The following is a 21,409-nucleotide window of genomic DNA, read 5'->3' on the forward strand; positions in this document are numbered from 1 at the left end:
AACATATTGACTTTGTGTTCTAACTCCTCTAGGAAAGAATATGCATGCATTGGGTCTTTGGGATGAATGATGAATGGCTTATCATGTTGTTTGTGCAGTAGTATGCATGCAATCAATGTGTTTCCTGTACAGGAGAGACTTCCTCAGCAGAGGGTCCATATGGCTGCATGTGTGTCAGACTGAAACTCATGCTCCACAGAGACAGACGAGCTCAGTAGACAACATACCTGAACACTCCATTCAAGGACAATGTGGCTTTACTACACATCTGGACAACACATCACACATCCTCCCATCCTCCTCCTGGTTGTCATCTCTAACTTTCAGGGGCTTTTTCAGTTGCAACAGTGATGACAGAGGAGATGTGTGCAGGGAGGGCAAAACAGTGTTGCAAATGTTTTCTTTTTTTTTTTTTGAGTGGCGAGTGGGTGTGTAAAACACTGGGAACATGTGGTTCAGCTTATTTGAGCATGCAACGCTACCATCATTTAGGTTCCTTACAGGTCAAAGCACTTCCCAAGTACTGCAAATATAAGAAATAATTTTAAAATAGTTTGCATGCATGTTTCCTTGTGCATGTGTGTCTGTGCACCCTTTCTCAGCATTTTCACCTCTCCGGACCCGTGGGAAAAGCCTTCCCCAAAACAATCTCAAGACTATTTTAATTAGCTTGAGTCCAGTAATAGGAGCTAAGAGGAGGAGGGGTGTCAAAGTGGAGGCCTTTTGCAAGCAAAAGAATCCTTTTCATACCCTGCATATTAGTGTGATCAGGTTAAAGGAATTATTACCTATTTGCTCAGTTTATTTAGGAATTTGCCTGAGTGCTAAAACAAGTAATGCCTACACAAAAAAAATCACATAATCATTACCGGCCCATTATTCTGGGCTCTTTTTTACTTTAACACATTAGCAGCCATTAAACAACAGACGCAGAGGGAGGTTTGTCAAGGTTAATATACTTATTGGTCTCCTCATGTGAGAGGATTTCAATGGGAGACACACAATGGCTGCTTTTCACCAGTGAGTGAGGTGGTGTGTGTGTGGCAGCAGTGGCGGGAGTGGTGTCGGAGGTCGAGAAGCATGAGGTCTGAATGGTATCGTGTGACATCGTCTGGCTCTAAGCTGAGCTGCTGAGCTAGCATCTACAACTAGACAAAGTTGCAGACCAAACATTTGGGAGCCGTACTTTAGTGGCACAGAAGAAGGAAATCAACAGCTGGTCTTTAGAACCACAGCGAGTGAATTTACAAAAAACAAAAGGATCTGAGGCACTCTGGTGTGAAAACAAAAATGTATCCGCGTCACCTTATCTTATAGGGTTTATCATAGCATATGTGTTTACTTTAACGACAGATTCCTTTAAATTTTACTACATGTTCAGATGAGCAACAGAAGTGCAGAAGGGTGATTCAAAGCTCCAAGTGGTCAAAGGAAGTAGTTTCACTTATCTCTCAGTTTCCAGAGGGAGATACCAGCTTTGAAAGTCCCAAACAAAAACCCACTGTTTTTCTTTCTTTCTTGTGGACTTCAAACTCACCGTACTTCCCCATAAATACGACCACACATACAATTCACACAAAAACCTTTAAAAGAACAATTTCACAGCTGCTGAGGCTTCTTCCGTTTGTCCTCTCCAGTGGGTTAGCTCTCAGACTTTCAATTATTACTAAGTGACAATATCCTGTCTTAAAGGTCAAAGGTCAGGGGCACTTGTTCACACCTGTAGCTCTGAGGAACAAATGGGCTTCAGTGCCCAACACTCACTTGGGTATATTTTTGTCAGATGAGACAGCCAAACTGAGAAAGTATGCTGTCTAACAAGAGAAGTTATTAGAAACCATGTGCTGACTGTGTGGTTGGCTCAGGCCTTTAAAGCCTGGAGTCTAGACAGTTAACCTTCAGTAGGTCAACCTAAGCTAGAGAATTCCAATTCAATGACCTACAAATATTTCTGCAAAATCCTAAGGGTCATTGCATTCATAATAATGGGTGATTTTGACCTAATGTTCAGGCACACATACATTTCATGCATCTGGAATATGGATGGAAATCATCTTTTTAAATAACTATTTTGCATAGTGTGGTATAAAAATGTTGGACGTTGGTAAAATTATTCTTTCTTTTCTAATTCATATATCTGGAAATTTCTATTTAGTGTATTCAGACACAGACAAGCAAAACACATGCATTAAAGGTACCTACACTAGTGGTTTGTATCTCATGCTCCCCCAATGCACATGAAGATGCACATGTACAGCACAAGAACAGGGGTGATGTGATACACATTTCTACCAAGGACAGAGTCCAATTATGCACATTGACTATTGGTTGGCAGTAATGTAACACAAAAAGTAGCATGTACAAATAAAAGCAAAAGAGAAGAAGAGAAAAGCATCAAGAAAGTGTTTATAATGGAAGCTCCACAGGATGCCTTTAACTTTAACTGTCTTACAACTACAATGAAATTGAGGCAGGAAAGCTGGCTACCACTGTAGGGAAGAGGATGTTTGAGGTAAAGAGGGTTGTGTTTATTTTTTTACTGATAAAAATACTGGCTAATGGGTTTCATAATAAAACTTTTTTAAAGCTGACTTGTCTACTTATCGGTATTTTTGTAGAGAAGTTGTCCAAATTTCACAGCAGTGGTGTTTTCTTACTGAATATGGGAACCTGTGTCTATAGCTAATTGCTATTTTCACAAAATAAAAAAAAAAGAAAAAGAATTGAAATGTTTAAATTGTCTCCCAAATTTAACATTGATGTTGTGTTGACCACCCTGTGTGACAGCTGGACTGCAGAATTGAAGACAGCTTTTTTTCCATCTCTTTCAGCGCATGTTTTCTGCTCCTTCTAATGGAAACATAAGATTACTCTAAATACACAGTTCAGACTACAGTTAACACTCAGAGAGAGTAAAATTAATCAAACCTAGTTCAAAGAGTTTGTGTTAGTTTAGTCCTCCACTTGCCACCCTTCCACTGTTTTACTGCTTTGTCCATTTAAGGCATGTTATAATATGCATTATGTGTGATATTTTTAGTTTGTTTAAAAGAACATAAAAGGCATTTTTAACAACAAGTAAAATCATTTTCTTTCTGGGATTAAAGAATTTTCCCATTCATAAAACAGTACAGGGAGCCCCAGCTGAGCAGAGAGCCTCCTACAATCTGTTTCTGTGTTTGTGCATATCAGCTATATCCAGATCTTACCGTGACATGCCTTGCCATCTGGCCCCAGTTTACTGCCCTCAGGACACTTGCAGTAGTAGCTGCCAATGGTGTTGCAACAGTACCCCTCACAGCCGCCTTCATCCACTTCACATTCGTTAACATCTGAAAGGAAAGGATTAACTGGCCAGTTTTACTGACATAATGCACAGTCCACAAAACACTGCAACCACATCAATTGTAAGGAGGACAGAAAGGTTTCTGGCCTCCTTTCAGCTTTAACCTTTTTCGCTCTTTGCAGGGTTCCTTCCTGTGTTGTTTAGTTATTTCCCCTTTAAGTTGAGAGGAAATCTCAAAAACCTTTACTGAGTTTATTTTCCCTCATCACTTTGTAGGCCATGACCCAGCTGCCTCTCGAGGCAATCTCTATGACAGAAATGCTTTGATGTCATTGGACTCCCATAGCTAAAAACCAAACTGTCATTACTGAGTCTGTTGCCAACCTTTAAGGACCAGAGAACTCCTGGAGGCAAGTAAAAGGACCAGAAGAAACTGTAACTTGTATCTTCCAATATGCTGTGGTTCAGCAATCAAGACTGTGATTCAGAATTCTTTGTATCTAGACCAAAAAACAACCACGTTTTCAAATCTTTTGACTTTTGCTACCTCGTCACTTTATGAAACAGTTGCCAGCACTTAAAAACATCATTAGCTTTCATCTAAATCTAATCAGCTTTTTCCAAGTAAGTCTTTTGTTTACTCACTTGGTTGAGTGTAAGAACTGTTTTCATGGGTTTCCCTTTCTAAAGTCTCTGAGGGTGAAATGGTTTCCAGGTTGCTTTAGCCCTTGTGCTCAGCAAACAATCCTCAGGCTCCTTGTTCTGAGGTTGTATAATGATTCCAATCAAGTGTGCATCACCACAAAAATATGTCTACAAGCATTATTTTCATATCAGATTGATGTCTTGCTAAAGACTTACAGCAGACAAGAACTAAAATGTTTGCTTATTGTCACTGTTGGTGTCTGCAAAATTTGGAAAGGTATTTAAGCTTGTACTCCTGATATTGTTTCAAACATCTCTTAAATGTGGAAATGGTAAGTGTATTGAAATTAAGTCAGATGAATCTTTATTGTCTGTCAGAGGAGGATGAATGAGTCATTTCTCTAGAAATCACTTCCAATAAAAATGGTTATTCTCTTGTGTGAAAGGCAAGGCTAAATGCTAAACATTCCTAGACCCAGTGTTCCATTTACTCCCCAAAGATCCTTGTATAAACTGTATCCTTACTAAACTGCTGCTTTTGCTGCTGTGGTTCCAGTCTACGTGGCAGCAACGTGGCCAAACATTTCACAGATGATACACTGTTGTACGTTTCGTTCTGAAAAAGGAGATGGTGACAGAGAAATGCATTGCACTTGCATGGACACCCCCTGTCAAAGAAGACTAAGGTAACAGAAGGGAAAGGAAAAGTTATTCAGGACTTTGTTCTCATCTGTTAAAAGATTTAATGGGACCCCTTAGCTGTGCATCAAGCAATAGTTTGCTAATCTTTGAATAACAGGACATTTCAGCGTGCAGAAGCAATTTGGAAAGAGAGACAGTAGACAGACAGAGCAGCATTCTTTACAGCTTGTTTGTATGGATTGAGAGCACATGACAAATCATGGCCTGCCTATATATTCATGGTGTGTCAGAGTACTGATAGTTTGTGAAAGTCACCCACAAGTGCCCCTGGCTCTTCTCTAATAAACAAGGACGTGCATCTTATCATTACCTAGCCTCTAATTAAGTTTTTTTTTTTTTTAAAAAAACATTTTGTTTGGGTTTTGTGGGCACAATAGTAGTAGCATAATGTCCCATCCTCTGAATCCCCTGGTGTTTAGGTATTTATGCAAAGGTTAATCTGAAACACATACAGTTAAATACATTGCCAATAAGCAAAAGTCAACATACAGTAGATGTGCTCCAAGGCCCCTCTGGTAAAAAACCTGAAAACAATTTCTGTCTTAACAAGTTAAATGAGAGCAGTCTCAGGGCATTGTCAGTATTCTCCTGCTGGACTATTCGGGGACTTTTCAGTCCTCTCTACACTGTATTTCATCTGTTTCCCCAAGAAAGTGGAGCAACCATGGAGCAACTTGACCAGTATTGTAAACAGACAAGAGGACATGAAAAACAGCCCTTGTTGCTCAGATAAAATGTCTAATAATGCCTCTGTCTCCTATGTCCACATGAGTAAACATATGCAAAAAGTACACTGATAAAAAGAGTATGTGAGAGAGATAAGGACAGAGCTATTGCCTGAAAATGGCACAAAACCACAGCAGTGCATTAGGGGAAGATTGTCTCCAGCTGACCATGAGAGATGCATTATCGGTACTCTATTTGGATCAGTTTAATTGATGGGATGCAATGCACAGTAGTTTTGACCAGTGGTGCTAAATTTATTACAAACACATGTATTTCTCACATATCTAGTGGTAGAGGGGGACATATGAATGCATTTTTTTCACAGTAGGTGAAATAAACCATAAGAGCAGCTGAAATGAAGCTCACAGAGCAAATGTTTCTCCTCTACAGTAGTGATGACAAATATACTTTGTTTCCTGATTCTGCAGCAGGTAATGCATCAGAAACTTTGCCAGAAGAGAAAAGCAAGGAAACTATGACCACTGCAAAAAATGTTTGTCATATAGTTAAATGAGTATGTGTCATTTTTGGTAACTTGGCCTTAAATTCAAGTTGAAGAATTCTGCAGGACCTCAGAAACTAAGGATGGGTCGCCATATTTCTTTATCAGGCCACACCCATGCTTGGTTTCTAAGGGCAGGCAGGGTTATCAGGGTCATCTAGAGATAGACTTTGTTTCAGGAATTTCTATAGAAGGCAATAGACGGTGCAAATTTGTTTAAATTTTAAGACTTAGCTGTTCTCCTGGTTCCTGTCTTTGTGAAAGTTTTTCCATTGTTCTTATTTAGAAACTTAAGGAATAATCGACTTCTTGTGCTTTTTTGTCTAACATTAATCTCAGCAAAGACATAGTGGATGGGTATTGGAGGCCATTAATGGGATGGTGACAATGCTCACTGCAGCTTTTCAACTCCTGATTACCCTGCCTTGGCCTTCACAAGTCTTAACTCAAATAGTCTCAGCATGCTCCCCTTCACAAGGGGGGATCTAAGAAACCTGTCTAAACCTAAAAAATGCATATACACACACACAGTCACACAGAGACACAACCTTGCTCTGCACTTTTCATTAACTCATAGGGAGGTGATACGTCCCTTAACCTCAGGGTCCTGCACACATGCCCGCTTTGAACCCGCAGCTCCTGAGAGCCCTAATGAGCTCTAGGACATTGGCCATCATCAAGTTGCCAAGCAGAGAGAGGAACTACATTTAAAGCAACATTTCTTGTCCCTGTAAAGACATTTCAAAATTCAGATTCACATGATGTTTACTCTGCAGTAAGTCATAAGCTGTTCTCAGATACATGTCAAGTGATGCCTTTCATGTCTTCGCCGTTGTTTATTTCTGACCAAACTACACTGCCAGAAGTTATTATCAATCCTAAGGATAACCCTTATTAGGGCCTGAGCCCCAAAGGGGCGAAGACCCTATTGTATTTCGTGTGTTTGTTTCTTTCTTCTTCTTATTAGGGCCTGAGCCCCAAAGGGGTGAAGACCCTCTTGTATCTGTTCTGTTTCTGTCTTTCTTTCTTTCTTTCTTCTTTCTTTATTAATCTGCCACTTCAACCCTTTGACCCCCTAAACATGCTCAAAAACTCACCAAATTTGGCATGCACATCAGGTCTGGTGAATTATTTGATAAAATGTAAAAATTATCAGTGCCAAAATGTGCTTTATAGTGCCACCTATGTCACTAATATGGCCGCCACGGCCCATAGGAATGTCGTAGAGAGATCGAACCAAAACTCAATTATTCGTCTCATCAAGACCTACAAATCATACACTGACACCCCTGACCTAAATCCAACAGGAAGTCCACAATTCACCCATCAAAGTATGACTTTGTGCCGATTTTGGACCTTGAATAAACGCTATCTCCTCCTAGGGCGTTAATGGTATTGTATTCAAACTTGAATACATGACTTATGACACTGTGCTGAACAAAAATTATTAAAAACTTTGTAATAACTCGAACGGTTTAGATTTTGTAAGCCCCGAAAGCTGGAGTGCCACATCGCACCTTACAATGTAAACCAATGGGGAGGCAATCTCTAGGCATGGACTTTGTGTCAAACAAATGGTTCTGATGTCTAAACCATTACTAACTAAACTAAGTCTGACCACTTTGAAACCTGTATCAATGGATTCGCGACGAAATTGAAAAAATGTGATTTTTAATGTAGGATTTGGCCAAAGTCATGGGATTTATGAGGATATTTCACAAGAAGAGTGACATTCTCCTCTCCAACTGAGAGGGAGAGAGAGAGAGAATAGGAGGTGGGGGGATGGGTGGGTGTGGGGGTTGAATGGAGCTCATTGAGTGAGAGTGACAGTTTAGTGATAAAGTGCTGCAGAAAAATAAAATCGAAACTAAAATTTGTAGCTCTGTACTGCAGTTTTTCCTTTATTAGGGCCCAAGCACCTAGCGGTTCGCTCACACTCTCCATTCAAATATATGAGTATTTTTCTGTGTCCAGCTGCAGTTACTTATTGTCTCTACACACCTGACAGTACACATTTCAATCAAACTTTGACCAGGTCATGTGGGTTTAAAGTCTTTACTTTTCTGAAAATAAACTTGATGAAAATTAGGAAATTAATTTGTTTTCCACACACACTCATCAGGAGTTTTCAGTTTACTAATTGAAATTCAAGTGAATGGGCTCAAAACTTGCATAATTTTGATGCCACAGGTGTGAGCAAGACAGACATGTCTCACCCTGCAGAAAATTGCAATCCTCACACCGTTGAGATTTGATGCTTCGCCATGACAGAGGAAGTTGCTATAACTTTATTGTACATGCTCCAGTCTGCACCAAACTTTACATGTTTGATAAGAGTCCCGGCCTGAACACGTCTACATGACAATATTTTATCAGTGATGCAAACTGGCTGAATAGCGCCCCCCACGAAATAGCAGCGAAGCAGCCCCAGCAGCAGGCAAAACAGTGGACAAAGGAAGTGATGTTTATCTCCTTTTTGCACTGTCTGAAAACAGCCCGGGTCTGAAGACATCTGCATGCCCGTGACAGAAGCCCTTCGACTGCGCTGCAGCTTGCCGTGCACGGAGGCGCGAGGACCCGTTCAACGCTGCTTGCAGCTTTAATTTTAACTGTAACCTCAAAGAAAATGTTTCTCCAACTCAAACCTCAAACAGAGACATACATCAGCACAGTTTAACGATCCCGGTTTCAGAATTTAGCTATTTTTGACTTTGTGGCTTGGCCTTTCATGAGAGTCATCAGTCATGCTCTGCGTCCCTGTGCTGCGCTGACAGTCATCTAGTGAACATAATGCTGAAGCAGAAGCGCTTAAATATGACAGAGAGTCTAGATTGTTAGTAAGCTGACTCTTGGACCATACCTTCAAGAAAAGATTTAACTATAGAATGTATCATTGTTTGAGAGACTTAAGGGATTGGTCACTAAAGATAGAAGGAAATATAAGTAGATTTACTGAACATAGATCTGCTGTGTATGCAGCCAAAACAATACCCCAGTGGTTTTACAGCAATCTGAGTGAAGCAGGTCAAGAACAGAGCTAATTTGTAGCATGGAATAGATCTTTAAATGGCGATTATCACTTTTCTCTGGGTATAGAAATTACAAGAGAATGAACTTCATGAAAATGTCACTAAAATATGCAGAAATACAGTACGTTAAACTGCTGGATGAAATCTGCTGAATAGATTTGCTCTGAAGCCAAGATAATTCAATGTCAATGACTTTTAAGACCTTTTTAATACTTCCAAAACAATCCATGGTAAAAAACACTGATGTAAAGACAAGGCTTTCTTCAGTGCTCAAATCAAAAAATGGAAACAATTTCTTCTTCTTGGTTGATTGACATAGGGCAATAACAAAAAAAATTGCCTGTGTTATGACGTGTTAAATAGAATAATCTCACTCTAGGAAAAGTGATTCTATTGAAGTGACCGGGAAAACCTACAAATTCTCTGCATTCTTGAGAGCTATTTTCAGTTTGTATATAGGGAGATATTAACACTTAAAGAGGATTTTGCTGTGGACTGTCAATTCCTTTCAACCTATCACACACAGCAGTGGTGGTCGCTACAACTCATGTCAGCTCTGCCAACACTCCCCTGTGTTACCCAAATAGGAGTTTCAGGCTCAAATGACTGACAAAGCCATACACCCAAACCCAAACCTCAACTTTAGATGCTTTATTCGTGTGTTTTCCAATCTATGGAATCAACAGACATGTGGTTAAAATCTCAAGGATTATCTTAATTTTGAATCTAGTTTTGTATGATTTTTAATCAATATTGTACAGAATTTGGAGTCTTAGAGTAGAAAAGTAATCATATATATTCCCAGATATGGCTCTGTTTTTACCTCATGCATGACAGCAATTCTCAGATGCTCACTGTGAACTTTGGCCTTGAGTGGTTTATTACTTCATTAACCCACCCAGTAAATCTAATTATACATGTACCTGTAAATAGCCCCTTGCTGTCTCTAAGAACCAAGAGACAAACAGGTTAACAACGAGTCCCACAACTCAAGCTAGCAGTTTTATTCATTGGAAACTATCATATTTGACTTTGAATCTGAACAGCAACTCCTGGCACATTAATATCACCATTTCTGCCAAGATTCAGTTGTTGTGCATTAGGAAATACTACAAATTACCTTGCAAGGCAGCTGGATTCGCAAGATCATGAGATCACGCGAGAATCCATCTTGTCAGGCTTCAAGTTATGCACCAATCAGCATCCTATGAGGATTCTCGCGCTATCTCGTGAATCCAGCTGTCTTGCAAGGTAAGACGGTGATAGATGGTGATAGACAGATGGTTCATCCAATCACCTACTTTTTGAAAGTGCCTGCCCTTTTTCAAACAGTTTCCATGGACAACTTCTCAGATGGTTCTGTGGAACAAACCATCTGGTGCATCAGGTTATAAGTACAAAGGCCACCCGCATGATATAAGTACACGTGGATGCAAGCAAGTATGCATGCAATTATTTATGTAAGTCTCCATAGACCTGCCCAATGTCACTAGGAGACCTTTTATCCTCCAAGATAAAAGGTCTCAAAGACAAAATATGGCATTTTCAAACCACTACAGTCATCCTCATTATTTTGGCAAAGATGCCTTCCGGTGTTTTGGGGGAAACTTCCCCAAGGTTTCTGTTGAGCACACATATTTCAGGACACTAGATGATGAACGTTGACACCCACCAGAAACAAAGTTTTCACCTACTGTTTGCACATATAAACATAGTGTATTAGAAATGCTATAAAGCACCTTGACTCTCCTACATAGTGCTCCCTTCAGCCTCAGATCCCCTGATAGTCAAACACCTGGACGCTCTTCCTCGATATTCAGCAGTCCTGACTCCCTCGTGTGGCCTCTGAGTTTCATACTACAAATCCGGATCATCAATCTTCATCTTACTGATACACTGACAGGATAGATGACACAAACCACTTACCTCAACAGAGAGTATTTCTTTTTTTAAACTTTGGGAACACTTATAACCCTGAAAGTATAGGACCCTTCTACTTTCTCCATCACTTTCTCTCTCAGACTTTCTCTGACACTAACACACATTAACTACATGCTATCTTAAATTCTTTTTTAAAATCATGTCTGATATACAACTCTGGAACACTATTCTAATACAAGTGCATTGATTTATGTTGACAAATATAATATATAGTTCTGAGTCAAATGGAAAGTGCTCTGTTGGTTTATGAATGGGGTGATAATAGTTTCCCATCAGGTAACAGAGAGAACAGACAGCTGCTCGAATGATCTTGTGTTCTCTGCTGACAAACAGCGGCCACTGATTCCTGCTTATCTCATCAGGTGTTATTGGCATAGCTTGTCCTCTACAGTACAGTATCTCCTCTTTCCAATTTCTCCAAGGACCAGCCAAGTAAAGTCAATTTTATTTATATGGCACCAACTCATAACAGAAGTTATCTCAGGGCACTTTTCATATAGAGCAGGTTTGACTGTACTCTATGCAATATTATTTACAGAGACCCAACATTCCCCCATGAGCAAGCACACCAGTGCTCTTCCTCCCTTAAAAAAAGCTATTTGAAGTACTTGGACATTAGATGAAGCAACCGTGTGTCCCTTCTCCTCATGTTAAAAACATTAGAACATGCAAGTGAAGATCAATAACTGAATCAGCAGGCCTCAGCTGCACGGCATGTCTCTCATCGCTGTTCAATGAATGTGGAGGCTCAGATGTCAGACCTCAGTGGTCGTAAGTGATACTCAGACCTTAAGTGATTTACTGTTTCTTCCTTGCTAGATGGAATTTGAAACTCGGAAAGGAATGATTTGTATTTCCTACATTCGCTAAGTCTTTATTCCCACATTTCTATTGTAACAAATGGAATCAGTAAAAAAAGGAATGCTACTTACCAAACTAATATCAACTTGTCTATTATTACAGCTGGCTTTAAAATCATCGTAAACCAAAACTTAACATACAGAAGAAACATATGCCTCAACAATGACACTGGTTTTGCAAGCTTTTCTATTTAATTGAAAATGACATATTACCAAAAGTAGACAAGATATTTGATATTACAACACTAAATGAGAAATGTCATAACAGGAAACAGTCTTTGATTGCTCTGTTGAATATCAGAGAGACTGTAGCAGCAGCGCCAATAAAGCTGTAAAATCACTGCAGTTTGGCAATGAACTGTAATAATTCAAGAAGTTCCACCTGATGATGTGACAGTTTCACTCCCATCTCCCATTTCCTTTGCTCCATTAGTTCTATGAATTTCTTTTTTAGCCAAGGCAACCAAACGTTTTGTTTGTTGGCTCTGGAGAACTACACCTTTTCTTGCTTTGCTGCCATGAAGTGTGCATTTACCATTTTGTTTCTGTGTTTGAATTTGTCTTGAGAATATTTATGCATATGTATGCATTTATCCACTCAACAAAATGCAAAGACTTAACTGTGTAACTTTGCTCTACCCCGGGCTATATTTTGGGGGGATACTTGATTGACTTCAGTGGTGCTTATTTCTACAAACTCAGATTTAAACCAATAACCCCAAATAAATTTGTAAAAACTAGTCAGGCAGTAGGAGGTTACCATGACAGAGAATTAGTTGCACAATTTGTTTTTTTGGTTACTTTAAAGAGCATTTTAGCTGAGGAAATACATGCCCATCAAGTGCCGTTAGGAAAACACAAGCCCCTGTGAAGTAGACCAAAGGTCAAAGGTCATTCATGGACAGCTGAGGAGCTTTAAGGAACCTGTCACAGAGAAGAAAGTGAGCTTCGACAATCAGCTCAGTGGCAAATAAAGATGGGACAAAAGTGAGATTGTTTTCAAGATGTTGCACTGAATGAAGTGGACAGCTAGCTTAAGAAAGGGATACAATCAATCACAGCTTTTAACATTTGGGAAGAATGGCAATTGTCATTAGGTCCTCATTCAAGCATGCAATAATAGACAGAGCGTGTTGGATGGTGAAGAGTCTAATTTTGAGTGTTTTACTGGATATGTTAATACAACTGATCAAGGTGGGAGCTGTGAGACAACATGTAATCCTCTCTCTTCTCACTGTAGTGTGTGTGAAAAGCCAGCAATCATACACATTTTGAAGCACATGGTCGCGTGCGTCTGCTACCTCAACCCCAGCAGCTCACATGTTTCCCATTTGTCTCTTCAACACAGAATTTATGTAGTAATATAATAAGGATTTTTAGAGACTGTGTGTTTGAATCAGATGGGACAATCTCTTCAGTTTCTTCACTTGCTGCGCACATATTTTTCCTCTTTTGCTTTTTTATACCATTAATAAAACTTAATTTGTTTCCCCAGCGCAGGACAAATGACTTGACTTATGAAAACTGGGTGCTGCTCTGTTTTTGTAAACGTACAATTTCAGCCCTTGGATACGGGTTTCACACTTAGCCCTCTGAAGTGCATACATCACTTGACATTGAGCACTGAATTAAAGATATAGGAGGATACAAAACGTTTTGTATCCTCCTATATCACGAACATAAGTGATCACCACATAATTTCATATTCCTTTGTATGGAACATTGATAATAATACAATGAACTGCAACAACATAACTTCTTCTACACCTGAGATGGTATTCCATGCATGGGCTTCAGTGAGTTTTAGAGGAAGTGCAAGAAAGCGTCTACTCACACATGTGTGTGAAGGTGAAGTCTGCACAGTTATTAATCACACTGTCTTAAGAACCACTGTAGTCTAAGAATGAGTTAAAATCAACAGATTTCTTTTCATTTAATATATCATGCACATTTAAGTCCAGGTCTATATTTATATACTGGGGCTCTACTGGAATATCTTTGTATGATTTACAGTTCAAAAACTCTTTATTTATCTTATATTGACCCTTTACACAGCCCTTCAGTTCAGCCTTTGGCCAGCTTTGGGCTGTTCCAGAGGTTACGTAAACAAACAGTAGTAGTAGGATTTCACTTCTTTTTCTTGTTCATTACTCGAAATGGAAACTTCTCAAATACATACAAATACAACCCATGGAACAACCTTAGCAACAACCTTAGCAACGAACAATGGGCGAACAATCTCATGTCATCACGAGGAGGAAGTAGGGGTAACACTGCAAACGAAGATTGCAAAGCAGATTGAATCCTGGGCTTTTGACTTTCCGGGAGTATTTTTAAATATGTTCACCTTAAGTTTTTTAACACAGACATCCGACATCGAAAAAGTATAAAAATAACACAAAATCACAAAAAGCATGATATACCACCTTAATGAACAAACATGATATTCAAAAACACAACATATGATATTTACCCTACTTCTTAATTTTGTGTGACATAAAGCTGCAGGACACCTGCTCCACAAGTCTTGTGTTACCTTTTTACTCCATCTCTCGATGAGAGCCCCTGTCTACTTGGTCCTTCTACATCTGGAAAAGCCATTCCTGTTTGGTTCCCCAATAGACAGAAAATGTCTTCCACAGAAAGAATGAAACAGGGTTGTAGATTTATATGCTTTATGTTCTGTAGGTATTAGGACTACTTGGCATGTCGAAGCATAAAAAAGGGTTGGTTTCACAGACATTGATTAAGCATGATTCATTCTGAGGATGATTGTTCTGTAAAAAGTACCATTGAAAACTGATTTTAATCTTGGACAAGACTTAATCCAAGTCCATAAATTTAGCCATGACACATAAAAGCACAATGTGAAGAAGAGAAATGTCATGTAACACACAGTTACACAGCTTCATATATATTTCCCACTGTTTGTAACCTATTCCACTAATGTATAGTACTTGACCCAAAAATGAAAATGTATGCATCTTGTACTCAGGATTGTGTCAGGTTAAAAATGAATGATGTTTGTATGTCAGTCCACATGGTACACCATGGGTTAGCTAACTCAGCTCTATAACAGCCTTTTTCAAAAGAACAAAAGGGAAATATGGCATGTTCCTAGAAGAACAAAAAATGGCAATAAAGAAGCTCATATTGAAAAACCATCATCTTCACTCCCTTGTTCTATGGCCAGACAACTTCATTGCAGGTCGAAAAGTCAGACAATCAGTGGTTAGGTTAGGTATGATGATAGGTAGATGAAGGTAAAAAGATTACGACACATACTCAGATCAGTGAGAAAGGCTGTTATTGAGAAAGTGAGGAAGACTAATATACCCACTTGCCCAATGAAGATCAACTGAGGGATCCCCACCACTCATTTCCCTTTCACAAGCTTATTTTCCTAAACCTAAATGGGCATAGCCAGCCCAAGTTCAAGGAGGATGAACCCCTTTAATCTGAGAGTGCTCCACTGCTACTGTAGGAATCTCACAGTGAGTCTTGAGAGCACATGGTCAATCACACAGACCATTAGCTCCAACCCACTCAGCATTAACCTGGTAAACAATGGTGGTGCCTTAATGCATTTGAGATGAGGGTGTGCTTTTTTAGTGTGTGAGAACTTCCCTGCCATATGGCAGCCATTAGGGTTCTAATGAGCTTCTTCCTCTGATAGCTATGCTAGGCATGTAGCACTTGTGTTGCCAAGTGTGTCTGCCTGTCAGGCCAGCTACCTTCAAGCCTGTGTCTTCACATATGTCCTACATCCATACAGCTGATGGCAGACTTTAGGAATTAAAACAGGAGGCACACAGGGCTTAACAAAAGCAATATGACAAGTGCAGCCATCTTAGTGTCAGTGTTTTCCTAGACAGATCTATGGTTATCTTTACAGTATGATACAGCCTCTCCTCGTGCATCACGGACCTCCTCAACCTGATCGTGTGGTATATTCGCTTGAGTCGAATCACAAGTCACAAGACTTCAATGTTCAGCTTCCAACGGGTTGTCAGCTTCAGCTTCCTGTCAGTAATAAAAAATAATCCTGAAAGTGGAACAGCTGCGGCAGACATTGCATGTGGAAAAAAACAATATATTGTACTTTTTTTACAGCAGCTTTGGTTGGAAAAACAAGCGACCTGGCGTTTAAAAACTTCCCAGAGGAAAAGTTATACTTTTAAACTTTGTCTACCTTTTCAGTGTGGCAGAAAATCATCTGAACATGCACTTTGGTGGTCAACGAATTTTCTTTTTTAATCTTTTTCTAAAACTGAACAATCAAAAGCTGGCTCTTGTTTCATGGCTGATGTTTAATGGTTCTGCAAAGTTTGTATCCATTACTGGAAGGTCTGATGCATTCTTCCAGAAGCTGCAGTGGCTTTTATCCCAATATTCAATACCTGATAATTACCATAAGTAATATCTTCATAATGTTTTTTACTTATGTGCTGCTCTGGATGTCTTAAGAAAATATCTGGGGAGAAAAATACTGATTACTCAGTGATTAAGCTCATATTATACCAGACCAGCAAACTTTAAAAGGATCTGTTCATTTCTGACTGCTTACATTGTTAATATAATTTTCAGTGAACTGTTTCAGTAACCTCTAATAAAAATAACAAGAGAGCTGCAAGCCAAAGCAAAGACCAACCTGTCAGAGGTAATCATGAGGTCTCCACTGCAGTTCTTTATGAAAACAAAAAACATCATGACACCCACACCTCAAAAACTTAAACACAAGAGAGGCTAGTGACTAAATTTTGGTTAAAGAAATCTTTGAAATGAGACCAAAACAAACAATAAAGCGTGCAGTTATTACAAGCATATGGTTCATATTATATCTTAATTCAAAACACAATATGCAGAACACTTTTGACACCATACAAGCCAAAGTTATTGTGTTAACTAGGCCTTTGGATTAGAGTCCAGTATCCAGGATTTAACAGTATACAAGAATACATCAGTGTTATTGCAGGCCAGATTATGTCCTCACCTCATTAGAGAATGATTTAGCCTGGAACTGTAACAGTGCTATCAATGTGTCCTTTTGTCTCACTGCCAGAAAATACTGAGGGAGATAGATGTTCAGTAGGCTGATGTTACTGGGGAGTCAAAACAAAATGCTTATAATTGACCTGGAGCTCTGCAGTGAAGCCCTCTCCAAAATTCAATGGAAAGAGTCTAACAATAAACTTTGTGCATGGTAGGTTAGTTAAGGCGGAAGTATCATTCCAGACCTGTAAAAGACATCAGTGTTCCCTAAGTTGTGAGAGCAATCATAGGAGTTACTAAGACATCATCTTTTACTGCTTGTTTTTCATAACTTAATCAGGCTTAACACTACGATTTTTTACCAAAATATGTCTAGGTTTAGATTTATTTATTTTTCCTCAGCTATGTTTTTGTTATAACCACACCTTGAAAAATTGACTTGATTGCATCTTTGAGCTTAATTACTTCCAGAATTACTTTGAGAAATACTATAATGTCTTTCCATTTTGAAAGACATCCACTTTGAGGCTCTCTTGTTAAGGTTCAGTGTTGGAGCAGCCATACTGGTAAAATGAAAGCTTTGGCAGATTTTTCCCTCCGTGTCCAACAGGAAGTCATAGGGAGTGTGAAAGCAGTGGAAGAGAGGAGATCAAACTCTGGCTAAGGCTCCATGAAGAACATCAAATCTATAATATACAATACAAAGTGAGGACATATCCAGATTATTTTTCCAGAGTTCCCCCAGATCCATTACTTTTTTAGCCATATTCAAGAGACGATCAAAAGCACCTGTATGAAATTATTGAGAGCGGATCAATAGTTAATTCAGTAAACCCAAATGTGCTTACATTAAAACTACACACAACAAGGGTACTAACTGTGAATGCCATTCATAAAGTATGTTTACCCTCATCTTTAACGTGAGTGAGATGTTACCACTTCACCACAGAAACCTTCAAGGATGACACACAAACTGAACCCCTGTAATGAGGAGAGATGACCAAAACAACACCTGTCTAGCACATATTATAAAAAGGAACTCTTTCTGTGCCAAAAAAACAGTGTTTTATTTAATTGTCCCTCTAACTGCTAACAAGCCCGTAGAAGGAGTTACTTGCTCTCCATGTGAATGATTGATCCTTATCCTTTGACCCAGTCACAGATAGCTGCTGTGTATTAGTACCATTACATGTCAAGCTTAATGAAGAAAATTTTCATGGAAGACATAGTTTTATCCAATAGGAGGAAACACATATTTCCATTTTCCCCCAGAGATTACAAGCCTACCATGGAGTGCCCTCTCAAACTCCATCTCACACAAATAAGCACAACCTAACACGATGCATTCACAAACATTACGTGCAGAGGTTTACATACATGACGCACACAGCGACAAGTGTGTTTAATCTAATAGAGAAGTAAACCAATCCTGTCCAGACATGAGCTCAGTGATCAAGGTGAGAACTGAGCCTGTGGGAGACAGCCCAAAGTCCTGCTAAATCCTCATACGAAGAAAGACAATTCCCATGCAAGAAACTTCGGTGTGTATTGTAACTGCAACAACTATAAAGCTTTCTACAGAAATTCCAAGAGTGGAAGCTTGGTGACAACAATTTATCTATTTTTATTACAAATAATTTCTTAAGAAATAAATACTGTTTTCATTTTGGTGGCATGTGCATTTGTCTGCACATGTTCAAAATAATGAAAAGTAAAATCTTGTTTTCCCTCAAATTTACCCAAAAGTCAAAAGATTTTTGTAATCACAACCTGAATCAACCCCCCTTTTTTAAAAAAAAATGTATCAAATTCATAACATGTGCTGATGTCTCTAGCTGTCTCATTAAATAGCCCAAACCTCTACTACAGGATCCAGTCTTAGGCACTGTCCAAAATCACTATTCAATAAAGTGCTCTGAAAACAGCCAGGCTCCTCTAGTGAGGACCACATGGTTTCTGTACTCACAGTGTTACGTGCCTGTACTCTCTTAATTTCATGCAGACCCATGCACCAATTTAACCAAAGCGAAGCCTAATCCAAGTCTTAATAGAGTGAGACAGAGTGGCATTCACAAGCAGGGGTAAATACAACGATTACAGAGCAGGCTCCAGTGTCTCAGCATATGCTTGGGCTGTGTCCAGGCTGTTCATTACCTTGCAGTGTCAACACTGTGGCCTTGGTGTCAGTGGCTGACATACATTTCAATGGACGGTGCCTTCTGTCTCATATCAGAGATTGGAAGCAGGTGGCCAGTTGGCCCCCGCAACACACAGTGATCTCTACCACCACAACTTGGCAGGAATACCAAAGAGATTAACATTTAAGAGGCCAATCGATGGTGAGTGGTGAAAAGAGAGGGAGCAGACCACGGATCCTTCCACTGAGTGCTCTAAGTGTACATTCTCACTGTAGTGAAATCTAGCTTGGCTAAATTGTGCTGAAAAAGCAAAACTGATATGTTGCTCTCTGTGTAGCTGCCCCTCTCTATTCTTCATCCTTGCAATTTATCTGGTACTTGAAGCAGCATGGTGACAGTGTAAATAGTAATAGTGAGTGATCATTTGCCACACATAGTGATCCAAAAATGCCTCTAATGTAACTTAAGGGATCCACTTTCTCAGTAACACACTTCTCATTTCATCTCCTCCTTTGCAGTTTAACATGATGTGTCATTCCCATCTCGAAAAGAAACACGTTCTTTAAACCTGCTGTAACTGATTTTGGCCACTTGGGGGCAGCGGAAACAAGTTGTAAACAAAATTCGTACATAACAATTATTACATTTTAAATTAATACGGTGAACTTGTTAGCAAACAGTTGCCTATAAAACATTCAGCAGATATTATGCAACATTAGCATTCATTTGGAGTCATGTTTCTAGCCACCTGTTTAATATGTCCAATATTCACTCTCATTTTAGCTCTTTTTTGGTCTCCACCAGCTCCTGAGGGAAATAACTGACTTCTTAGCTGGTAAATACTCCAGTATGTTCACCAGCTAGTTGCTACCCTCGTGTGCCTGCCATTTGGTATTTAAAGCTTTTTAGATGTCAACAGTTGCCTGCTGTGGCTAGAAACAAGGTTGATGAGAGTCATGAACCAAATCAGTAAAGCTATGGGATGGAAAACCAAAACAATGAGCTAAAAGATGCTGAAAAGCTCTATAGAGATGAGGGGAACTGCAGATAATAATTAGTAATAAAGTAATAATTAACTATGGGTTTGTTACTACGAGTGACACACCCAAGTAGTTATTTGATCTATTGTTAATATAAAAATATAGATCATGACTGTTTTAATTTCAGCTTGCATCTAAACATACACATACAAACACACAATAACCCATACACACTTAAACACATATCTGGAACAAGCACCTGCATTTGACTTATGGTTGCATGTAGGGATAGGGACCCAAAGAAAATGTTAAAATAAAATAAAATAAAATTGAATAATAATAAAATAACAACATTAAAGTAATTCTCTTGAGGAAATTGTAAAAGACTGATTTATCTGTGCCATGAAAGAACACCTCACATGCACTGTCAGGCTTCAGTTTATTTGCAGCATGTAATACACACAAAACACACAAAGCGATTGGCAGATGGACCAACGCCCAGAAAATCAATCAATCAGAGCAGCAAATACGTACATGCTACAATGATACAGACATTACACGCAGCAGGATTAAGAGCACATGGGAAAGAACGAGAACATGCAGGAAATACTATATAATAAATCTGACGAAGCCTCGTGAAACATCTTCATGACCGAACAGCAAGACCAGTTGCCTTTAAATTATTACTCCAAGATAAATCTACAGAGGTCAACATTCCTGCTTCTCTGCCATATCTGCTGTTTCTCCGTCATGCATGAATCACATACAGGACAGTAATAAGTCTGTCATTTTGGAATGTTAAAGCTCACAAAGCAAATCTAATAATGAACAGGTTCCCCGGCGGGACCCTGGTGGCTCAGTGTGCACATACAGATATCCAGATTCCCAGGTTGAGCAATGTACAATAGTCTGTCTTAGTAATTATGTTAATCTGGAATATGCAATACATGCCTAATATCCTCTGTACACACCTGGCAAGTTTTCCCTGATCTTGCTAGTTGTTCTGTCACCAAGGAATAAATCAGAGGGACTGGCCCGTTTCTCAATTTACTGACAAAAGGTTTTACTCCGAAGCTCCATTCAAACACTTTTTGATGCACATTTTTTACTAGCATTATCCAAAGTATTAAGCCTGCACATTTAGCATCAAAGGGGTGTTATATTTAAATTCTATGTAAGTTTGTCAAATAGAAAAATTAAAACATTTTTAAAGAGGATGTATCATGCACATTTCCAGGTCTATAGTTTTTTATTCTGGGGCTCTACTGGAATGTCTTTCCATGATTTACAGCTCAAAAAAATCCGAATTTACCTTATACTGGCTCTTTATGCAGCCCATCAGTTCAGCCTCTGTCTGAAACAGGCCGTTTTAGCTCCTGTCTCTTTAAGGCCCCCCTCCTGATGAGTGGTTCCGGAGGCTACTAAACAAACTATAGTAGCAGAATTTCACTTCTTTTTCTCATTCTTTACTCACAACGTCAATTTCTCAAATACATCCGTACATTTTTGAGCCCAAATCCAATCTGAAATATGTGAGTGGACATGTGAAAAACCTTAGCAAGAAAGGCTATGGAATTGACGGCCGTTTGTGGACATGCGTGAACAATC

At 39.2% G+C, this 21,409-nt stretch overlaps 1 protein-coding gene across 4 annotated transcripts in view; it reads right to left on the reverse strand.

The window, feature by feature from the left end:
- megf6 (multiple EGF like domains 6) overlaps positions 1–21,409 on the reverse strand; it is a 61,726-nt gene that overhangs the window by 36,352 nt on the left and 3,965 nt on the right. For all 4 annotated transcript variants that reach the window (XM_042415122.1, XM_042415119.1, XM_042415120.1 and 1 more), the window contains exon 5: positions 3,210–3,332. In XM_042415122.1, the coding sequence (XP_042271056.1) occupies positions 3,210–3,332 (123 nt within the window). The remainder of the gene's footprint in view (positions 1–3,209; positions 3,333–21,409) is intronic.

This window comes from Thunnus maccoyii, chromosome 6 (genome assembly GCF_910596095.1).
Source record: "Thunnus maccoyii chromosome 6, fThuMac1.1, whole genome shotgun sequence".
In the NCBI taxonomy this organism is placed as follows: Eukaryota; Metazoa; Chordata; class Actinopteri; order Scombriformes; family Scombridae; genus Thunnus; species Thunnus maccoyii.